The sequence below is a fragment of the Martes martes genome (genome assembly GCF_963455335.1).
Source record: "Martes martes genome assembly, chromosome: 4".
NCBI lineage: Eukaryota > Metazoa > Chordata > Mammalia > Carnivora > Mustelidae > Martes > Martes martes.
The window spans coordinates 126,976,453-126,994,964 of record NC_137891.1 but is presented as its reverse complement, the minus strand read 5'-3'; the positions used below and the strand labels follow the sequence as shown (position 1 = coordinate 126,994,964).

Here is an 18,512-nt window from a genome sequence, read left to right as displayed (position 1 = left end):
CATTTGTGATTTTAGGTTTTGCAAGACTCAATTTCCCAGAATCAGAGTATGTAAATTACCTAATCAGAAGATTCAGAGTATACTTTTAACAAAACCAGAAATTCCTAGAGTGGTTTAAGATGAGTTGGCAAACATTTATATAAAGGGACAGATGGTAACTATTTTAGACCTTGTTGTAATTCAGGGTTATGTAGTCTCTTGGTACCTCCTCTGTTTGAATCCCAATTCTGTCGTTTGTTGTGTTCTTTTGATCAAGCCATGTAATCACTGTACCTTGATATTCTCCTCTGTTAATGGAATGAGGCTTGCTTTGAAGGCTAAATGAACGAGCTATTTGCAGTTATGAATGTTTATTAGAACATCATTTGAGGACAGTGTTGGGAGGATCAGCAGCACAGATCTCAGAGCTGCTGGCCATGGCAGTAAGGCATGCAGCTCAGACAACCTTGAATCTGATGCCTAGGCTGTGAGGAGGGTGGGATGATGCCCTTGAGTTCTGCTGCTGTCTGTGATGAACAGACAGAGTTCTGTAAGTATATGCAATGAAATAATGGAAAATACTATCATAATGGTCTGACATGATTGGGAACCTCTGAGTTTAAGAAGCTTGTGACTCCCATCTTTTAAAAAATATTTGTCTCCTCTGCATTTTGCAATATCAAGCTCTTAAGCTAGATGAGACAAAGTTCTAAGTGTCATAGAGAATTATACTCAGTGACTCAGTAAATATAAGCATAGAACTAACACTTTTCTTTTCCAGTTCTTTGTGTTTGAGTAGCACCTTTAGCAATGTTATTCTCTTTCATGTTATGATTATCAAAGAATAGAGTTTACTTATTTATGTAAGAGAGAGTGTATGCATGGGTGAGAGAGAGAGAATCTGAAGCAGACACTGCACTGAGCTCAGAACCCAACATGGGGCTCGATCCCACAACCCTGGGAGCATGACCTGAGCCGAAATCAAGAGTCAGACGTTTAATCAACTGAGCCACACAGGCATCCCTTTGCTTCTGTATTTTATTTCCCTCACGGTGTTCTTCAAGTTTGTTACAGCAATTTCCCCATCTCTCTATCCCAGATCCTCATCTGCTACCTCTGACGATTACCCATGCTTTGACGTTTTCCTTGCCCACCTGGATTCTTGCCCTGCTACTTGCTCTGACTTCTGGTAACTGCCTTTCCTCCTTTGGTCTGGACAGTCTTCTAGTGACCTCTGTGGCTCCTCACAGGTCCAGCACAGCCTAGATTTTTGTTACTCTGACCTTTAATTTACTGGTAAGATTTATATGTGTCTGTAAAGTTTTCCATTTAAAAAAAAGTTTTATTTATTCAATCTCTACATTCCACATGGGGGCTCGAACTCATAACTCCGAGATCAAGCATTTCATACTTTTCTGACTGAGCCAGCCATGTGCCCTGTAAAGTCTTTCATTTAATTAATTTTATATACTGCTTACTTTTAATAAAATTTTGACAAGTCTTAAAAGTAAGTGGTGGGACACTGAAATTTATATGGTGGTGTTGATCAAAGGAAAAAAATAAGTTCGGAAGTCATTAAGAGATATTAGAATAAAAATCAAGGAAGTGAGAGTTATATATAGATTTCCACATTCTCGAATGGCTTTTTTTTTATTTAAGATTTTATTTATTTATTCGACAGACAGATCACAAGTAGGAAGAGAGGCAAAGAGAGACAGAGAGGAGGAAGCAGGCTCCCTGGTGAGCAGAGAGCCCGATGCAGGGCTCGATCCCAGGACCCCGAGATCACGACCTGAGCTGAAGGCAGAGGCTTTAACCCACTGAGCCATCCAGGCACCCCGAATGGCTTATTTTTTTAAAAGATTTTATTTTGTTTATTTGAGAGACAGAGAGAGAGAGAGCATGAGAGGGGAGAAGGTCAGAGGGAGAATCAGACTCCCCATGGAGCTGGGAGCCTGATGTAGGACTTGATCCCTGGACTCTGGGATCATGACCTCAGCTGAAGGCAGTTGCTTAAACAACCAAGCCACCCAGATGCCCACATTCTTGAATGGCTTAAGAATGGGTAGATGTGGGGTGCCTGGGTGGCTCAGTGGGTTAAGCTTCTGCCTTTGGCTTGGGTCATGATCTCGGGGTCCTGGGGTCGAGCCCTGCGTCGGGCTCTCTGCTCGGTGGGGAGCCTGCTTCCCCCTCTCTCTCTGCATGCCTCTCTGCCTACTTGTGATCTATATCTGTTAAATAAATAAATAAAATCTTAAAAAAAAAAAGAATGGGTAGATGATAGGCTATTTAATAGGTTTTTTTTTGTTTGTTTGTTCTTTTAGACTCTAGTTTTCTTTTAAATCTTGCTTATTTTTCTATTACCCTTTAGAAAACCCAGTTGCACTTGGTGGTATGTTGTAGTAACTCTTAATTCTATTATAATGGTAGTATCAACTCCTAATAAAACAGTAACAGATTATTAAATTTTTTCATTTTTTATATTTCACTTTTGTAATGATAATGAGCTCTGAATTGACATTATTTCACTTGCATAAAGCATATTAATAGTTACTATTTTAATGAAGATAGGAATGTTCTTAAAATTTGGGGGTAAAAAAGAAACCAAGTTTTGGTATATAGCAATAAAACTTAAAACTTAAAGTCCAACCTTCCTAGAAGAGTCTTTTACAGTTCTCTTTATTCTGTTGATATTATGGAGATGCTAGGGTATGTGAGATCAGTTTTCCTCTTAACTCTTAGATGCAGTGGTTACCCTACTGATTCAGAAGATGTTATTCTCCCACCTGGTAAGAGTGGGGAATGGCACAGGCTTTTGTTATACATCTAGTGGCCTCTCATATTTCTATCCTATCCGCCCGCATGAAAGATTTGACTCCTGAGGCAGACTGTGGCTTTTCTTTTGCCCTGTTCCTCACAACTGTGGAAGAACCGAACTGTGCAGGGCTGTTACCTGTGCAGTTTTTTCTGGGCCTCTTATCCCTAGAATTGTTCCATAAAATCTTAGTACCATCTTAGGGAGTGTTAGGTCTCCTTTTGATACTCTGCGCTGTAGATTTATTGTATAGAAGTAAAATAGATTTAAGAAAGACCAATTTGAAGTTTTCCTGTGAGTCCTAAGTTCTCCTTATCTAAAATGTATAAATGAAAAATGATAGTATAAAATCACTCTTACTGGCTTCCTAAATGGTAACCACATCTGTGTCTTATTAGTTATCAATGTTCTTAGCTGAGGTTGTACCAATTCTTGAATTACTACATTTGTTACTAAGGTTTAAAAAATGTAGCCAGTGAACAAACAAACAAACACCTTAAGGTCTATTCTCATGTATTGGGTTTCATTTTGAAATGATTCAACAACCATTTTTGGAGGGATTTTTCTGTGTAGTACTGTGCTAGACAAAGAGCATATAATGATGAATAACACCATCTCTGTCTCCAAGGATATTACAGTTTGGTAATGGAGATTGAGAAGTAAATGAACAATTGCTCTATAGTATGCTGAACTGGCAAATTACTTGATCTTCCCAAGCTTCAATTTTTCTGATCTATGACATGAGACTCTCATAAAGGCTGTTAAAATTAAATGAGATGGCAGCTTAGAGCTCAGAATATGTAGCAAGACCTACTTTAGAGCATGAGAGTGACACTGTGACCATTCTTGGGGGTGTCCCCCCAGGGGATGTCAGAAATTTCTCAGAGAAGTTGTTGATCACTGATGGAGCATAATTCTGAATGAGGTAAGATGGTTGTCCTTTATTGCTTGGTCTTTCATCTTTAACTGAGCATTAAGCTGTGTTGTCACTATGTCAACATATATAATGTCTCAGGAGCATGAAAAGTAATGTTATGCAGTTCCATTTTTTGTTATGTGTTATCCTTCATTTTCTTTCAGAGAATTAAAGATGGTAGCCTAATTGACGCAGTTAAAACCATCTGTGTGGGGGATCATATTGAATCTGTAAATGGAGAAAATATCATTGGGTGGCGTCATTATGATGTTGCAAAAAAATTAAAGGAATTAAAAAAAGGTGAATCCTTTACCTTGAAGTTAATAGAACCTAAGAAGGCATTTGGTAAGTTGGGTGTGGGTGTGTATGAGTATGAAGTGTTCCCTTCCGTGCCTTGTCTTTCTAAGGGTAGTAAGTACTGAGGTGTGATGCCATGTGATACAGCGTGTCCATTAAGACTATAGAGAATTGCAGCACTACTGACAAGGGGAACAACAATTCAAGGAGAAAAAAGTTGTTTAAAAGGACAACTTCTGAAAGACCTTTGGAGTTACAAAGTCTCATGTCCAGTGGCTTTGTGGCTGTTCCAAACTCCAAGAAGAGCACATTGTATTACATTTATCTTGCTGAGCAATAAAATTCTTGATTGAGCTCTCTAAGCCATAATAACTGTTGGTTCACGGACCTCAACAGCAAAAACTTCAGTTACACACAGAATTGGTATTTAAAATAGTTATCTAGTCTATTTTAAAGGCTTCCTTCAATACTTTTCCTCCGTTGGCATTTTGGATTTGGCAGCATGGGATGGTATGAAATTGCTTCCACTTTGGTGACATCTGTACTCGCTTGGTTTTAGCCATGGCAGCTGTGTCCCAACTGTTCAAATCCCAAGGGGCATCTCATCTACAGGGAAATGTGCCAGCTTCTCTCTCACTACCCAGCACTATTTTAATAAGCCAAATGACAGCCTAGTGTTCATCACTGTTGAAATATCTTCAGCAGAATCATTCTAGGCTGCCCTTACTCATCCATGACCCCACCCAACTTATGTCCTTTCCTTTGCTCACAGTACATAAATATTCCTTAAAGTTTGTCTCTAATGAATGTTTTTTCAGGACAGTTAATAAAAATGATGGGAGAAAGCAATGGATCTGGGCAATTATATTTTCCCTCCCTTAGCAAGTAAGGGACAGATACTAACCATATGGAAATGTAAATTCTTCTCTGCTTCCAAGGGATTCTGTGCCATTTAATAGAAATACAGTGTAGATTATATGACTTGGGGGAGAAAGAGTTCCTTAGAAGATGTAAGAAAAGAATGCTTTGCACTGAGCTATGTATAGATTTGTTGAATCTCTATATTGCATGCCTGAAGCTAATAGAACATTGTGTGTTAACTATACTGGAATTATACTGGAATTAAAATAAGAAAGCAACCCCAAAAAGAAAACATGGGGTGGCAGGGGATCAGGGGAGGGAGAATGCCTTATGCCAGTGCTGTTCCTGGAGGGAATCATTCATTCTAGGAGACAGTACCGTAGAAACTGTGATTCTGCATGGAGTACAACCCAGCTTCTGAGCTCGCTTGTCACAGAAGGTGGGCAGCACTCAGGTTTCTGTCTATGCTCCTTTTGAAGTGGTTGTTTTGCTAACCAACTCCCTGATTATTGTATAAACTGATAGGATGTAAGCAGTTTGAGCTATTTTTATTTGATTTAGACTCTTTGTAAATCAGTCATTCTTAGTATAACTCAAGGAGTATAATTTTTTTCCACCTTTATTTCTACCACTTAGTCTATTTTCCAAAGTTAATCTTTTTCTATTTTTTCTTATTGTCTGCTTCTAAATCTGGTGGTCCCTGTATCTTGATAGAAAGTTGCTGATATACTTTAACTTGGATGCTTGGTTGGTGTTAGTCTTGGATGTTACAGAGATCATTGTATTTGGCTATTATTGTTTCATGATTAGATTTTTTTCCTTCAGTATCTGAGACACGTGTAGATGGATGGGGTGCGGCTCTGCCTTATGTGCCTGACTACTATTGAACCTGCTCTCTGTTGCCCCATAGGAATTCCATGTACACATTTGAGAAGGACACAGGGTACGATTTTCCTAGTGGAGGTATATTATTTTAGCATCTCAGATCCTGGTGGTGCTGTGGGTTAGGATATGTGGAAATTGATTTTGGAGCAATGATAGGTTTTTATCTTCTGAAGTTCCTCTGACAGCTTAACTCAGCCCAACTTAAATCTGCTGGGCCATATGCATTTTCCACTCTGGGTTGGAACTTGACTTTGGGCCATAGCTTGGGAATTTTCCTCTTAGAAGTAGGCCTTGCTGCTCTGCCCATACTTCTGCCTCAGTTTTGCTGATTTTTGCCTTGGGATAAAGGCAATGCTAGTTTGTTTCTCATCCTTTGACTTCATCCCAGTGCTTTGTGCTTTTCTTGGAAGGGAATATATATTAAAGGTACTTGAGGGATCTAGCTTCCCCCAGTACTCTTGGTTCTAATCTTATTTTTTTCTGTTTCCTTCCTTCCTGTGTTTTCTAGCATTATCATGAATGAACTGATTCAAATTCCTAGTCCTTCATGATTATCTGTCTCTCATTGTCTTGGATTCCTAGAGGAGAAAAGGACCAACGTGGGTGAGGCCAAATGTTCTGGTCTCTGTGATCAGACAGGCCATCTAGGCTGAAGTGAAGTCATTTCTAGGATTTTACCAAAAGCTATTGAAATAGCCATACACTCTAGTAGTTTGACATTTTCTTACCAACTTCCCTAAAGATTTAGCCTGGGGAGTCATGTGGACTGTGTCCTAAAATGCAAGTAGTAGTGTAGTTGGTTGCTTTGGAATGGTATAACAAGGATGATGAACACAACTTTCAGCCGTGGTTAGGGAAATCTTTACAGCCTACTCCTATTTGCATATTTTTGGTCCACCACCAGTCACATCCCATTTCCAGGAGCCATTATGTGAGCTAAGATTCTTTGAGAGCTATAGAATAAAAATTTTCCAGGTTAATGAAAGGGCATTTTTTTGGGTAGACTATCAAGTAGGTCTCAGAAACAAAGACTGTGTCAGTCATGCCTTGGGAAGGTCAGGAATAAAGGCCATTTCAGGAATGTATGAACCAGGCATCTTTCATGGCCCTGGCCTGATTAACTCCCTCCCGTTATTTCCTATCTTTATGTCACTTCACCCGGATTCAAATTCCTGGGAGAGCGGGGGAAACTGATTAGGTCATGTCCCATCTTGATAGTGGGAAGGCAGGCATGGTTAATAGGGCCACCAAAATCATGCAGAACAGTGAGGGAGAAGTTTCCTTTTGGGTAGGAAAAAAGTAGCAGATATATGTTTTGCCATTTCTCCTAAGCTAATATACCTTGTTTAGTGGAGTGTGTTGGTTTTCTCTTGACTTTGAGTCTGACTGTATCCATGCATGATATTGTCAGTCTGGATATATCAGAGTGGATCTGGAGGGAGGCAGGGTATTGTCAGCTGGCTTTGGGTGTCTGGTCTTACAGATTTTTTTTTTTCCTGTTTGTGTTGGGTGCTGTGTAAATGGCATTTTGGCAGTGGACTCTCTGGAGGTACTGATAGTACTAAGTTTTTAAAAGATTTTATGTAATCTCTACACCCAACATGGGACTTGAACTTACAACTCTGAGATCAAGAGTTAATGTTCTACTGACAGAGCCAGCCAGGCTGCATCAGGCTTTCTTTAAGGCAGAGTAAAATCCACGTTTTTCTTGGTGCTGGCCACCAGATTTGGAAAGGACAACAATCCAGATTGGGACTATACTCCTGGTCTTTCATTTATGTCTCCCCCAAATAAGTTCTTGAGAATCTTCTGTGTTCCAGGTGCTCCATTAGGCCCAGTGGATACTAAGAAAGAAGACTAAGCCATAGCTACTGCCTTTTGAGGAGCTCACAGTTTAGCAGAAGGCTGTTAGTGACTGAATTGTGTCCTCCTAAAATTCATGTGTTGAAGTCGTAATCTCCACTACCTCAGAATGTGAGTGTATTTGGAGATAAGCTCTTTAAGGAGGCATGAAGTTAAAATGAGATCATTAGGGTGGGACCCGATCCAATGAGACTGCTCTAAGAGGAGAAAATTTGGATACACATACACATAGCAGGAGAATGCCATGTGACCATGAAGACCTCTACAGACCAAGGAGAGAGGTCTTAGAAGAAAGCAACCCTGGGGATGACTTGATCTCTAACTTCTCTAGAACAGAGGAAATAGATTTTTTCTGTTTAAGCCATGTGGTCCTTTGTGGCAGTCCTAGGAAACTAACATAGAGGCCATTAGGCTTAAAGAAAAATTACAGTGTAAATTCTTTGACTGTGGCAGTATGAGTTCCCTAATAATCTAGAAGGTATAGATGGAATGTCTTAGCTGTCCTTTGGCCTTGGGTAGATGGCAGAAACATACTGATGTTTTCATTGAATAAATATTTGAGGAGTTAGTACATGCTAGTCTTAGAGTATTAGTTGCTGGAATAATAATAGTTTCTTGAACATTGTATTCATATTCAATGAACATCTGTATTCCATCACCATACTACCGGCCTGATATATCACATGAATAAGATCTAGTTCCTGCCTTCAAGAAGCTCCTATCTAGTGGGAGGAGATGAATATGAAAAGAAATTCAGGGGCGCCTGGGTGGCTTAGTGGGTTAAAGCCTCTGTCTTCAGCTCAGGTCATGATCCCAGGGTCCTGGGATCGAGCCCCACATCAGGCTCTCTGCTCAGCGGGAGCCTGCTTCCTCCTCTCTCTCTCTGCCTGCCTCCCTGCCTGCTTGTGATCTCTGTCAAATAAATAAATAAAAAATCTTAAAAAAAAAAAAGAAAATAAAGAGAATTAGTGGTGCTAACATGTACTAGAGGCATAAAAGTGGGCCACATCAAGTCAACCTAAGGAGTTGAGGAAAAGCTTCCAGGAGAAAAGATTTGAGCTGGATCTTAAGAGGGAAGTTGGTCCCAGGGCGTGGGAGTAGGAATAGAATAAGAAAAGGTGTAGAGGTGTACAGCAGTGTCCTGTGTTTGGGAATACCACGTATGTCTGTATGATTGGAATAGAGGTTCTAGGTGATTGTATGGCAAGAGATGAAGCTCAAGGGTCAGTAGAGACCAAATAATCAAGAGCCTTATATGTGACGATAAAGAGTGGGCAATGAAGGGGTTTAAGCTGGTGGATGAGACTTGGCTTTTAGAGAGATAGTTTGGAGACTATGTCACATGGGTTTATAAGCTCACCTGGCCAAGGAAATCCTTGAAGATTCTATTGTGTAGGTTGAGAGAGAAGATGAACTCCTAAATGAAGGCAGTAGAGTAGGTATAGACGTGAGAAACAGATCAGAGGAATAGACAGTGGTGTGCTGGAGCCATTTGTATACATCTTTTCCAAACTCCATGTTCAGTGACCTCATGTTAGGGGCTTGAAATTGGCTATGGTGGTTTGTTTATATCACAGACACAGACGAGTACAGCAAATTTGATTTTTTTTTTTTTCTTGGAGAGCTGATGGTTACACATTTATCTGCATACCATTGAATATTAAGAAGGTAGAGTCGGAAGATTGGAATATTAAGAAGGTGGAGTTGGAAATTCATTGAATGTAGAAGTAAAATAGATTGCAAATGATGACCCACAGATTTGTGGCTTGGGTGAGGAATGGAATGGAGTGCTTTTCTTTAAGATGAGGAAAACTGGAAGAGAAATAGATTTGGGTGAAGACTTAGAAAAGAGACACTGTACTTACAATATAATTTTAGGCCTGCTGAGTTTGACACCTGGGAGAGAATTTAGTTGGAAATGTGTAAGAGGTAGACAAGTGTCAGAGAACTAGAGCCTAGGGAATGGGATTTATGAGTAATTTGAAGCTGTGGAAATCCGATCACTCAGAATAGTAAGAAAAAGACCAAGCCTAGAGTTGTGGAGGAAGCCTAGCATTAAGGAGTAGAAAGGAAGAGCCAGCATAGTGAGGAATGGCCAGACACAGAAGAGACAGCCTCTGGATGGCCTTTTCCCAAGTACTCAAGGACCTATTACTTGTCCCAAGAGCAGGTGCTTCACTACAGCTTTCCTAAGTTGGTGACAGGCTCTGAGGGAAAAATAAAGGCTGCTTTAAGACACACCCTCGGGGTGCCTGGGTGGCTCAGTGGGTTAAAGCCTCTGCCTTCAGCTCAGGTCATGATCCCAGGGTCCTGAGATCGAGTCCCGCATCAGGCTCTCTGCTCACCAGGGAGCTTTTTCCCTCCTCTCTCTCTCTCTGCCTGCCTCTCTGCCTACTTGTGATGTCTGTCAAATAAATAAATAAATAAATCTTTAAAAAAAAAAAAAAGACACACGCTCGGATTGTCCTGTGTTGATCAGGGTTTATATCACTGTTTTTCATCTAGTGGATCTCAGCCTCTGTGTTTAGAACAGGGAGTAGAATTGAAAACTTCATGGTGCTTTGTGCCTAGTAAGGGTAGGTTACATTGTACATGTAAGTTATATGTGTTTTTGTATATTTGTGTTCCAGATATATATGTGTGTGCATCTGTATAATTGTGTTATGATATAATTTATATATTTCTCATTGTAAGTCATAGCAAAAAATAAAATTTGGAAGCCACTGGTTTAAATGATTCCCTTGTTAAAAATTTGTAGTTTGGGAAATCTTTCCCATACCTAACATGGTTTCTCCTGGTCAGCTGCTTTCTGATCCAAATTCTCCCCCTTCTAGCCATGAGTTGATGGCAGCCTTCCCAGTCCTTATCAAGTATCGGGTGGAATGTCTCTGGTGGTATTTTTTTTAGGGCATGGCTCACTTCCTTTCCCTTTTGCCAATGAAAAGGAACATGTCTCCACAATGAGCTCAACCTTGCAGGGTTTGCCCTGTAAACCTAGACTTTCCCAAGGCCATGAAAACCCACTCTTCTTAACTTAAGCTCTAGGACCAGACTAGTTCAACTGGTTTGTTTCCTGTGAGGACTTTTAATTGCAGAAAATAAATGTTAAATCTATGAAACTTAGATTGTTTTACTTGGATGAGTCTGTATTTATCCTGGAGAAGTTCTTTTGTTTGTAAGTGTTGCCCTTTATGGAAAGATGTTTATAGAAGGAGGCCCAAAATATTTTTGTAAATTGTTTCCAAAATCAAAGGGAGTTGAAAGAAAAAGTTTACCTCCTAAAACATTGGTAGTCTTTATTTTGGGGTTAGATTTTGTAATAGAACTCTGGACTATGTCTTCTTTTAGAGGATTCATTCCTGTGCTATGTGTCTATCGGAATAGGATGTTCAGTATGTGAAGTACGTCTGACTCCTTTGAGTCATTCACAGCTGGAAAACTCGGACCTCATCTTCGTGATTCAGCTCACTGATGTACTTGTTTTCAAAGATGAAATCTATTTTATATCAAGAGAGAAACTTTCGCTTTTAAGTTTTAGGTGATTTTTGAGATAGAAAGTATTAAATATTTGAAAAGTCTATTTTTCATGCTATTTCTAGTGAAAAAGTTTCAACCAACAAATATGTTTGGTGTCTTTTCATGTATACTGAATTCTACAAAATATACTGGGGAATATGATAAAAGTTACTAAAGACGAAAGGAAAAGTAGTTAAGTGTATACACTCTGTCCTATATGGGATGTGTGATAATGTGGCATTGGATAAATTACTTAAACTTTCTGTAGCTTGGTTTCTTCATACCAAAAGAGAAGATGGTAATAGTATTTATCACATTGAGGGTTAAATGATTAAACACACGAAAAAAATCATAGATTAGTCCCTGACACACGGTGCTGTTCAATAAAAGTGTTATTACTCTTATTATGAAGGTGTAGCCTTTCTTGAAGTTGTTCATGAACAGCAGTGCAGGTGAGTTGTTGGGAAATCTGGCATGGTTCCAGATCACATCTCCTATCAAATATGTCCTAATAGTAGCTACCCGCCATTCCGTTTTCTAAGTACTTTCTAAGTAAGAATTCATGTAATCCTTTCGCCCATGCTAAAAGATTAAGCCCTTTGTTCAAGGTTTCAGAGCCAGCTAGTGCATGACGGAGGCAGGCTTCTAACCCATGCAGGGAACTTTCAGAGCCAGCTCTCTAACAGCTGTTTTGGATAAGTCTGTATATTTGCTGTCCTCAAGGAGCTTACAATTTATATAAGGATGTAGGTACATTAAGAATCAGGTAATTCTATTAATTACAGTAATAGCTGCCATTTATTGAATGCTTATAAGAAGCAATAAGGAGCATAGACTCTGAGACAAATTGCTTGGGTGTAATTCCTGTCTCTGCTGCTTATTACCTATGTGATTTTGGACCACTTACTTCCTCTGTTCCTGTTCCCTTATCCATAAAGTGTTGTGAGGATTAAATGAGTTAATATACGTAAAGCACTTAAAATAGTGCTTGGCACATAGTGCTGTATAAATGTAAGTCATTCCTAATAGGACTACTGTCATGGCCTGTTTTAATCCTCCTGCCTTTCCCGAGAGGGATTTTCAGATAAGTAAACTGAGACTTTGGGCTGTTAAATACTTTGCTGAGGTCACCCAGTGGTGGACAGGAAGTGCAAGTACGGTACTTCATTCCTGTTTGTTCCTGAGGCTTGTAGTCTTTTTTTTTTTTTTTTTTAATATTTTATTTATTTATTTGACAGGCAGAGATCACAAGTAGGCAGAGAGAGAGAGAGAGAGAGAGAGAGAGAGAGAGAGAGGTGGAAGCAGGCTCCTTGCTGAGCAGAGAGCCCGATGCGGGGCTCGATCTCAGGACCCTGAGACCATGACCCGAGCTGAAGGCAGTGGCTTAACCCACTGAGCCACCCAGGCGCCCCATGAGGCATGTATTCTTAACAGCATATGGCACTGTCTCTCTAGAATACGATGTGAGCAAGGACATGTGCTGTCATACAGACTTAAACAAAGTGTGCTTCAGCTGAGAGCTGACTTCTCCATGACTGGGAAGTGTTCTAAAACTTAGAGAGTGCTGGGGGCTGGAAGAAATGGTAAGATTGGGACGGTACTTTCCCAAAGAGAAAGCCATGGTTTTCAGTAGGTCCCAACAGTATCAGGAGCCAGTGTCCTATTTCCATGGAGCTCCCCATGAGAGGTGATGGGACAGTCTTAAGAACTGTGCACAGGAGCGCCTGGGTGGCTCACTGGGTTAAAGCCTCTGCCTTCAGCTTAGGTCATGGTCTCAGGGTCTTGGGATTGAGCCCTGCATTGGGCTCTCTGCTCAGCAGGGAGCCTGCTTCCCTTCCTCTCTCTCTGCCTGCTTGTGATCTCTCTGTCAAATAAATAAATAAATAAAATCTTAAAAACAAAACAAAACTGTGCACAGCCTTGCAATCTGAGGTGAAGGACACCTGTGTCCTGGGCTTGGGTTGCAAGTGGACCCACTAAATTGGACATAGAGTTTCAGAGTAGGGTTTGCGTTGGAATGAGCATATTAGCCCTCTTGTTCCTCAGAGAGGAAGATAGATTTACATGACAAAAAGTCAGTTTCTCACCAAGCCTTGAGTGGGGGACTCAAAGTTTGGGTTCAATCTGACATTTCTTATACCCAGAATTGTGGAGTAAAATTTTAAATCCATTTTTTCCAGAAATTTAAATTGGTGTTCAGAGGAGGGAAAGATAGGAGTAGGCTGGACTCGTTGAGAAAGATTCCTAGAGAAGATTGCATTTGAACTTGGCCTTGGTAGATGGAAAGAAAAGTATAGATAAGGAGGGTTTTCTGTGGGAAGCATTCAGAACAGTGAATAGGGTGTAGGAATTGGAGCAAATCAGGTTGCAAAAGCAGTTTCTGGGTTCTTTTTAATTTTTAAATTTAAGTTCAATTTAATTAATATACACTGTAGTATTAGTTTCAGAGGTAGAATCTAGGGATTTATCAGTTGCATACAACACACAGTGCTCATCACTTCAAGTGCCCTCCTGACACAGAGGGAGACAAATGATGGGAGACTTTTTTTTTTTTTTAAAAGATTTTATTTATTTGACAGAGACAGAGAAAGAGAACACAAGCAGGGGGAGTGGGAGAGGGAGAAGCAGGCTTCCCACTGAGCAGGGAGCCCGATGTGGGACTTGATCCCAGGACCCTGGGCTCATGACCTGAGCTGAAGGCAGACACCTAAAGACTGAGCCACCCAGGCACCTTATAGGCAGTAGGCTGAGGGTTGCTGGAAGGGAGGCGGGTGAGGGGATGGAGTGGTTGGGCTCTTTATAGAAGAGCTCCAAAAACTAGGTGGGGAATTTGAGCTTGTTTTTGAGCCCAATAGGGAGTCATTTAGGTATTAGAACTGAAGAATGATATGATGAAGTAGATTTTTATGGAATTAAGCCTAGAAAAACAATGTGGCCATACTTTATAGAGGAGAAACTGTAGCAGGCTCCTGTATCAGTGCCTGAGTGAGGGATAAGGGCTGGGATTAGAGGCAGCAGCAGGCATTTGAAGGAGAGAAAAAAGCCCGAGTAATATTGCCAAGGCAGAAATGGCGGTTGGGGGTGAACCTATGCTGTTTAAAGGAGAAGAGTGAAGAGAAGAGCGTGCTGAGAAGCAAATGTCCCTCCCAAGATGTCTATCCTCGGAGCCCCTGTAATAAGAGTGATTAGAAATGAGGTGGTTTGGATGTGGAAGTTGTTTGGGGCAAGTCAGTGAGAGATGTTCAGCTTTTGATATTTTGCATTTTATCTGACAGTAGCACTCTCTTTCATGTTTTTTTTTTTGGCAAAGGTTTAAAGTCTTCACAATGATAAATTGGGGGGATAGAACATGCCATTCAATCATCTTTTTATGTCCTAGTTCGTTCTGTCCTTCTCTCCAGCTAGATGTGGTTTGGCATTTACCACAAAGTTACTATGGGAGAAGATAAATGAGGAGCTAAGTTCTGTTTTATTGGGGGTGTGGCAGATGTGTTAGATGAATACTGAGTGTAACTGATAAATGTGTTTTCAGCTGAATAAAGACTCAGGCTAAATATGCACTCTTCCCATTCTAGTTGTAAACTGTCATTAAAAGAAAATTTATTAAATGCTGACATTTTTAATTGAGAAAAGAGAAATTATAATCCATAATACTAAGAACTTTGTAATCTGTTTTTCCAGACACTAACCCTAAACAGTGATTGGTTTCTTAGAACTATAATGTTTCAGGAGCATTTGGAGTTAACCACAACCATGAGTAGAAGACATAACTGTTTTCAACTGGTCTTTTTTTTTTTTTTTTTTTAAAGATTTTTATTTATTTGACAGGGAGATAGAGAGTACAAGTAGACAGAGTGGCATGCAGAAGGAGAGGGAGAGGCAGACCGAGCAGGGAGCCCAATATGGGGCTCGATCCCAGGACCCTGAGATCATGACCTGAGCTAAAGACACCTGCTCAACAGACTGAACCACCCAGGAACCCCTGTTTTCAACTGGTCTTAAACTTAGTAATAACAGTGTAGGAGGAAGGGGAAAAATGATGCTAAAATGTAAGTGACTTCCTTAATATGGCTGAATAATATGAATATAATGTAACTTAAAAAAATGAATATAATCTAACGTATTAGAAAAACAGCAATTATAGCAATAATACATATTCTGCCAGAGTATTTGTACAATGAGAGTTGTCATATAATTATAGGAAAATGGATCTAACAAACTGTGCTCAAAATTGTGGTAAGAGTATGTTTTCAGAAAAAGTTAGGGAGATTATCCCTTTTGTGTATGGAAAATGATTGATATGTTAAATGAAAAGGCAGATTATAAAAATAATGGGTGGTAATATCCCATTTCTGTAAAAACGATCTTTAAATGTAGAAGAAAAATGAATTACAGTGTATGTATATTGAAATTTAACGGTTTAGGTGGTGAGTTTGAGTGACTTCTTTCTTTGGGATTCTTGTATTTTTTTGCATATTTAATATAAAATAAGCATACTAATGTTCATAACCAGAAAATAATTATTTAGAAAAAGAGGATAGCATTTCTGGCTAGGAAGTAGGGAAACTGAATCATTCTACTTTAATGGCTTTATAATTTTTAATTATAGGATTCTAATTTTTTTAAAAAGATTTTATTTATTTGAGAGAGTATGCACATGAAAGAAAGAGAGAGTATGTGTGTGTGTGCGTATGCACACGTATGCACACGCGCTCACACAGGGACAGGGACAAGAGGCTGAGGGAGAGGGAGAAGCAGGCTCCCCCTGAACAGGGAGAGAGAACTGGAAGTGGGGCTCTATCCCAAGGCCCTGGGATCATGATCTGAAATGAAGGCAGGTGCTTAACCCACTAAGCCACCGAGGTGCCCCGATTATTCTCATTTTAAACAGTTTTCTTTAATATTATAAATGGTTCTGTGTTAGAAATGTGGTAGAATATTCCATTGTATTAATTTTTTAAATTAAGATTTTTAAAAAAAGATTTTATTTATTTGGCAGAGAGAGAGAGATCACAAGTAGGCAGAGAGGCAGGCAGAGAGAGATCACAAGTAGGCAGAGAGGCAGGCAGAGAGAGAGGGGAAAGCAGGCTTCCCCCTGAGCAGAGAGCCCGATGCAGGGCTCGATCCCAGGACCCTGAGATCATGACCTGAGCTGCAGGCAGAGGCTTACTTAACCCACTGAGCCACCCAGGTGCCCCACGTATGTTTTTATAACTACTTTTCATACCTTTTTTTGGAAAGCTGGTAGAAAAATATGTAGTAAACCAGTAATAAAAGTAAACAATAACTCTTGATTTTTAAAAAATTCTTATGATGAAATCATACTGTAGAATAAAATAAATTTAAAAGGGTTAACATCTTTTAGCTAGCACTTAAGTTTTTCACCCTCCTATTCTCCAATAGGAGGTTTGTAATTTCTTTTGTAACACAGTCCCCTCTGGATTAAAGCTACAAACCTTCTTCCCATTAATTTTTGCCTGTAATTTCAAAGAGTGTTAAAAACAAGGCTGAGTTTTTCTTAAATGACCTCCTAGCTAAGGAACAAGATTTGGGTCACAGTTATTCTATTTCCCATAAATGTCATGCACTGTTCAGTCTCATCAGAGGAACAGTTAAGAGCAACTGTGTGTGTGTGTGTGTGTGTGTGTGTGTGTATGTTTTTGTGGGGTTGGTTCACGTGTTGCCAGCCCTTTTGATCCAGGGGACAACTGTTGCCTTGTGCATGTAACACCTACTTCATTCTTTTTACCTGTCCCAGCATCCTACCAGCTGAATTAAGAAACAAAAACTCACAGCTATTCTAAAGGAGTCTGAGAAATGTTGATGAGAGTAAGGACACATGGGAAAGAGGGACGTACAGTTAAAATTTTAGATTCTGGGGACACCTGGTTGGCTCAGTGGGTTAAGCCTCTGCCTTCGGCTCGGGTCATGATCTCAGGGTCCTGGGATCGAGTCCCGCATCGGGCTCTCTGCTCAGCGGAGAGCCTGCTTCCTCCTCTCTCTCTCTCTCTGCCTGCCTCTCTGCCTACTTGTGATCTCTCTCTGTCAAATAAATGGATAAAATCTTAAAAAAAAAAAAAAGGAAATGTAGACTATCAGGCCTACAAAATCAGAATCTGAATTTAAAAAAAAAAATTAGATTCTGGGACACAAGCTAGATTTTAGCCAGTTGTGCCAAGAAGTGTGCATTTGTGCATGTGTGAGTTGGGGTTTGGAAATAGGGTAGGGAGCACTCAGGCTGTTTACAGACAGTTCCATCTGTGTGTGTCTAAACATTGGAAGGCCTGTTTAGAAGTTGCTTTACTGCTTAGACAGAATTCTGCATTGTGAGATGGCTTTTAGCTGGAGACAGCGGAAAACCTTCAAGCTGGCTTATGCGGAGAAGAAAATCTTATAAATCAACTGTCCATGAGTGATGCTGACATTAGCAAAACTCTGTAGGGCCTGTATAATGTGATCGGAACTCAGTTTCACGCTCTTTTTTTCTGCACTGCTGCCCGAGGTATCTGCTTCATTATTCATGTAACTTTTTTTTTTTTCATGTATCATTTTAAGGTTAGTTTGACACTGTGTCCCAAGGTGGTGGTCGGCAACTGTTGGGACTGTGTGCTTCCTTATTCATGTAGAATAGAAAAGGAGAGTGTGCTTGTCTCAGAATTTCTAGCAAAAGTCCTCAGGTTCATTCTGGCTTACCTGACTTTGGTCACATGCCCACCTCTGAAATAGTGACTTGTGATGAAGGGAATCTATTAGGTTTTCCATCCCTGAAGCTGGGAGCAGTTAGCTTCCCCTGAACCACAGTGATCCTCAAATAACCAATGGATACTGAGAAAATGACCAATGGGATGAACGCTGGAGGGGCTCCATATGGAGTGCCCCCATGAGGGGCTGGGTCTAACCTCAGTCACTTTGGAGAATCTGAGTGGAGCCATGGGATGGGCATGTGCTGTTTACACCCTCCTGTAAACTGAAGGTGGGGGGAAGGATAGTTTTATGGAAAAGATTAAATAGAATAAAAAAGAGACCTCTGTATTTGAAGTGACAATTTTCTGAACATTCTTAGAAAACTAGTGCAAACGGGGCGCCTGGGTGGCTCAGTGGGTTAAGGCCTCTGCCTTCAGCTCAGGTCATGATCCCAGGGTCCTGGGATCGAGTCCCACATTGGGCTCTCTGCTCAGCAGGTAGCCTGCTTCCTCCTCTCTCTCTGCTTGCTTCTCTGCCTACTTGTGATCTCTGTCTGTCAAATAAATAAAATCTTAAAAAAAAAAAAAAAGAAAAAGAAAACTAGTGCAAATACTTCTGATGGGGAGGGAGATCAGGAACAGCAAATTTCTCCTCTCCAGACTGAAATGTATCAGCAGAAGCATTCTATAATATGAA

General features: G+C 40.2%; 1 protein-coding gene across 1 annotated transcript in view; it reads left to right on the top strand.

The window, feature by feature from the left end:
- Positions 1–18,512, top strand: part of GIPC2 (GIPC PDZ domain containing family member 2) — an 85,885-nt gene that overhangs the window by 46,781 nt on the left and 20,592 nt on the right. Inside the window, exon 3 of the mRNA XM_080799933.1 lies at positions 3,875–4,055. Within this exon, the coding sequence (XP_080656059.1) occupies positions 3,875–4,055 (181 nt within the window). The remainder of the gene's footprint in view (positions 1–3,874; positions 4,056–18,512) is intronic.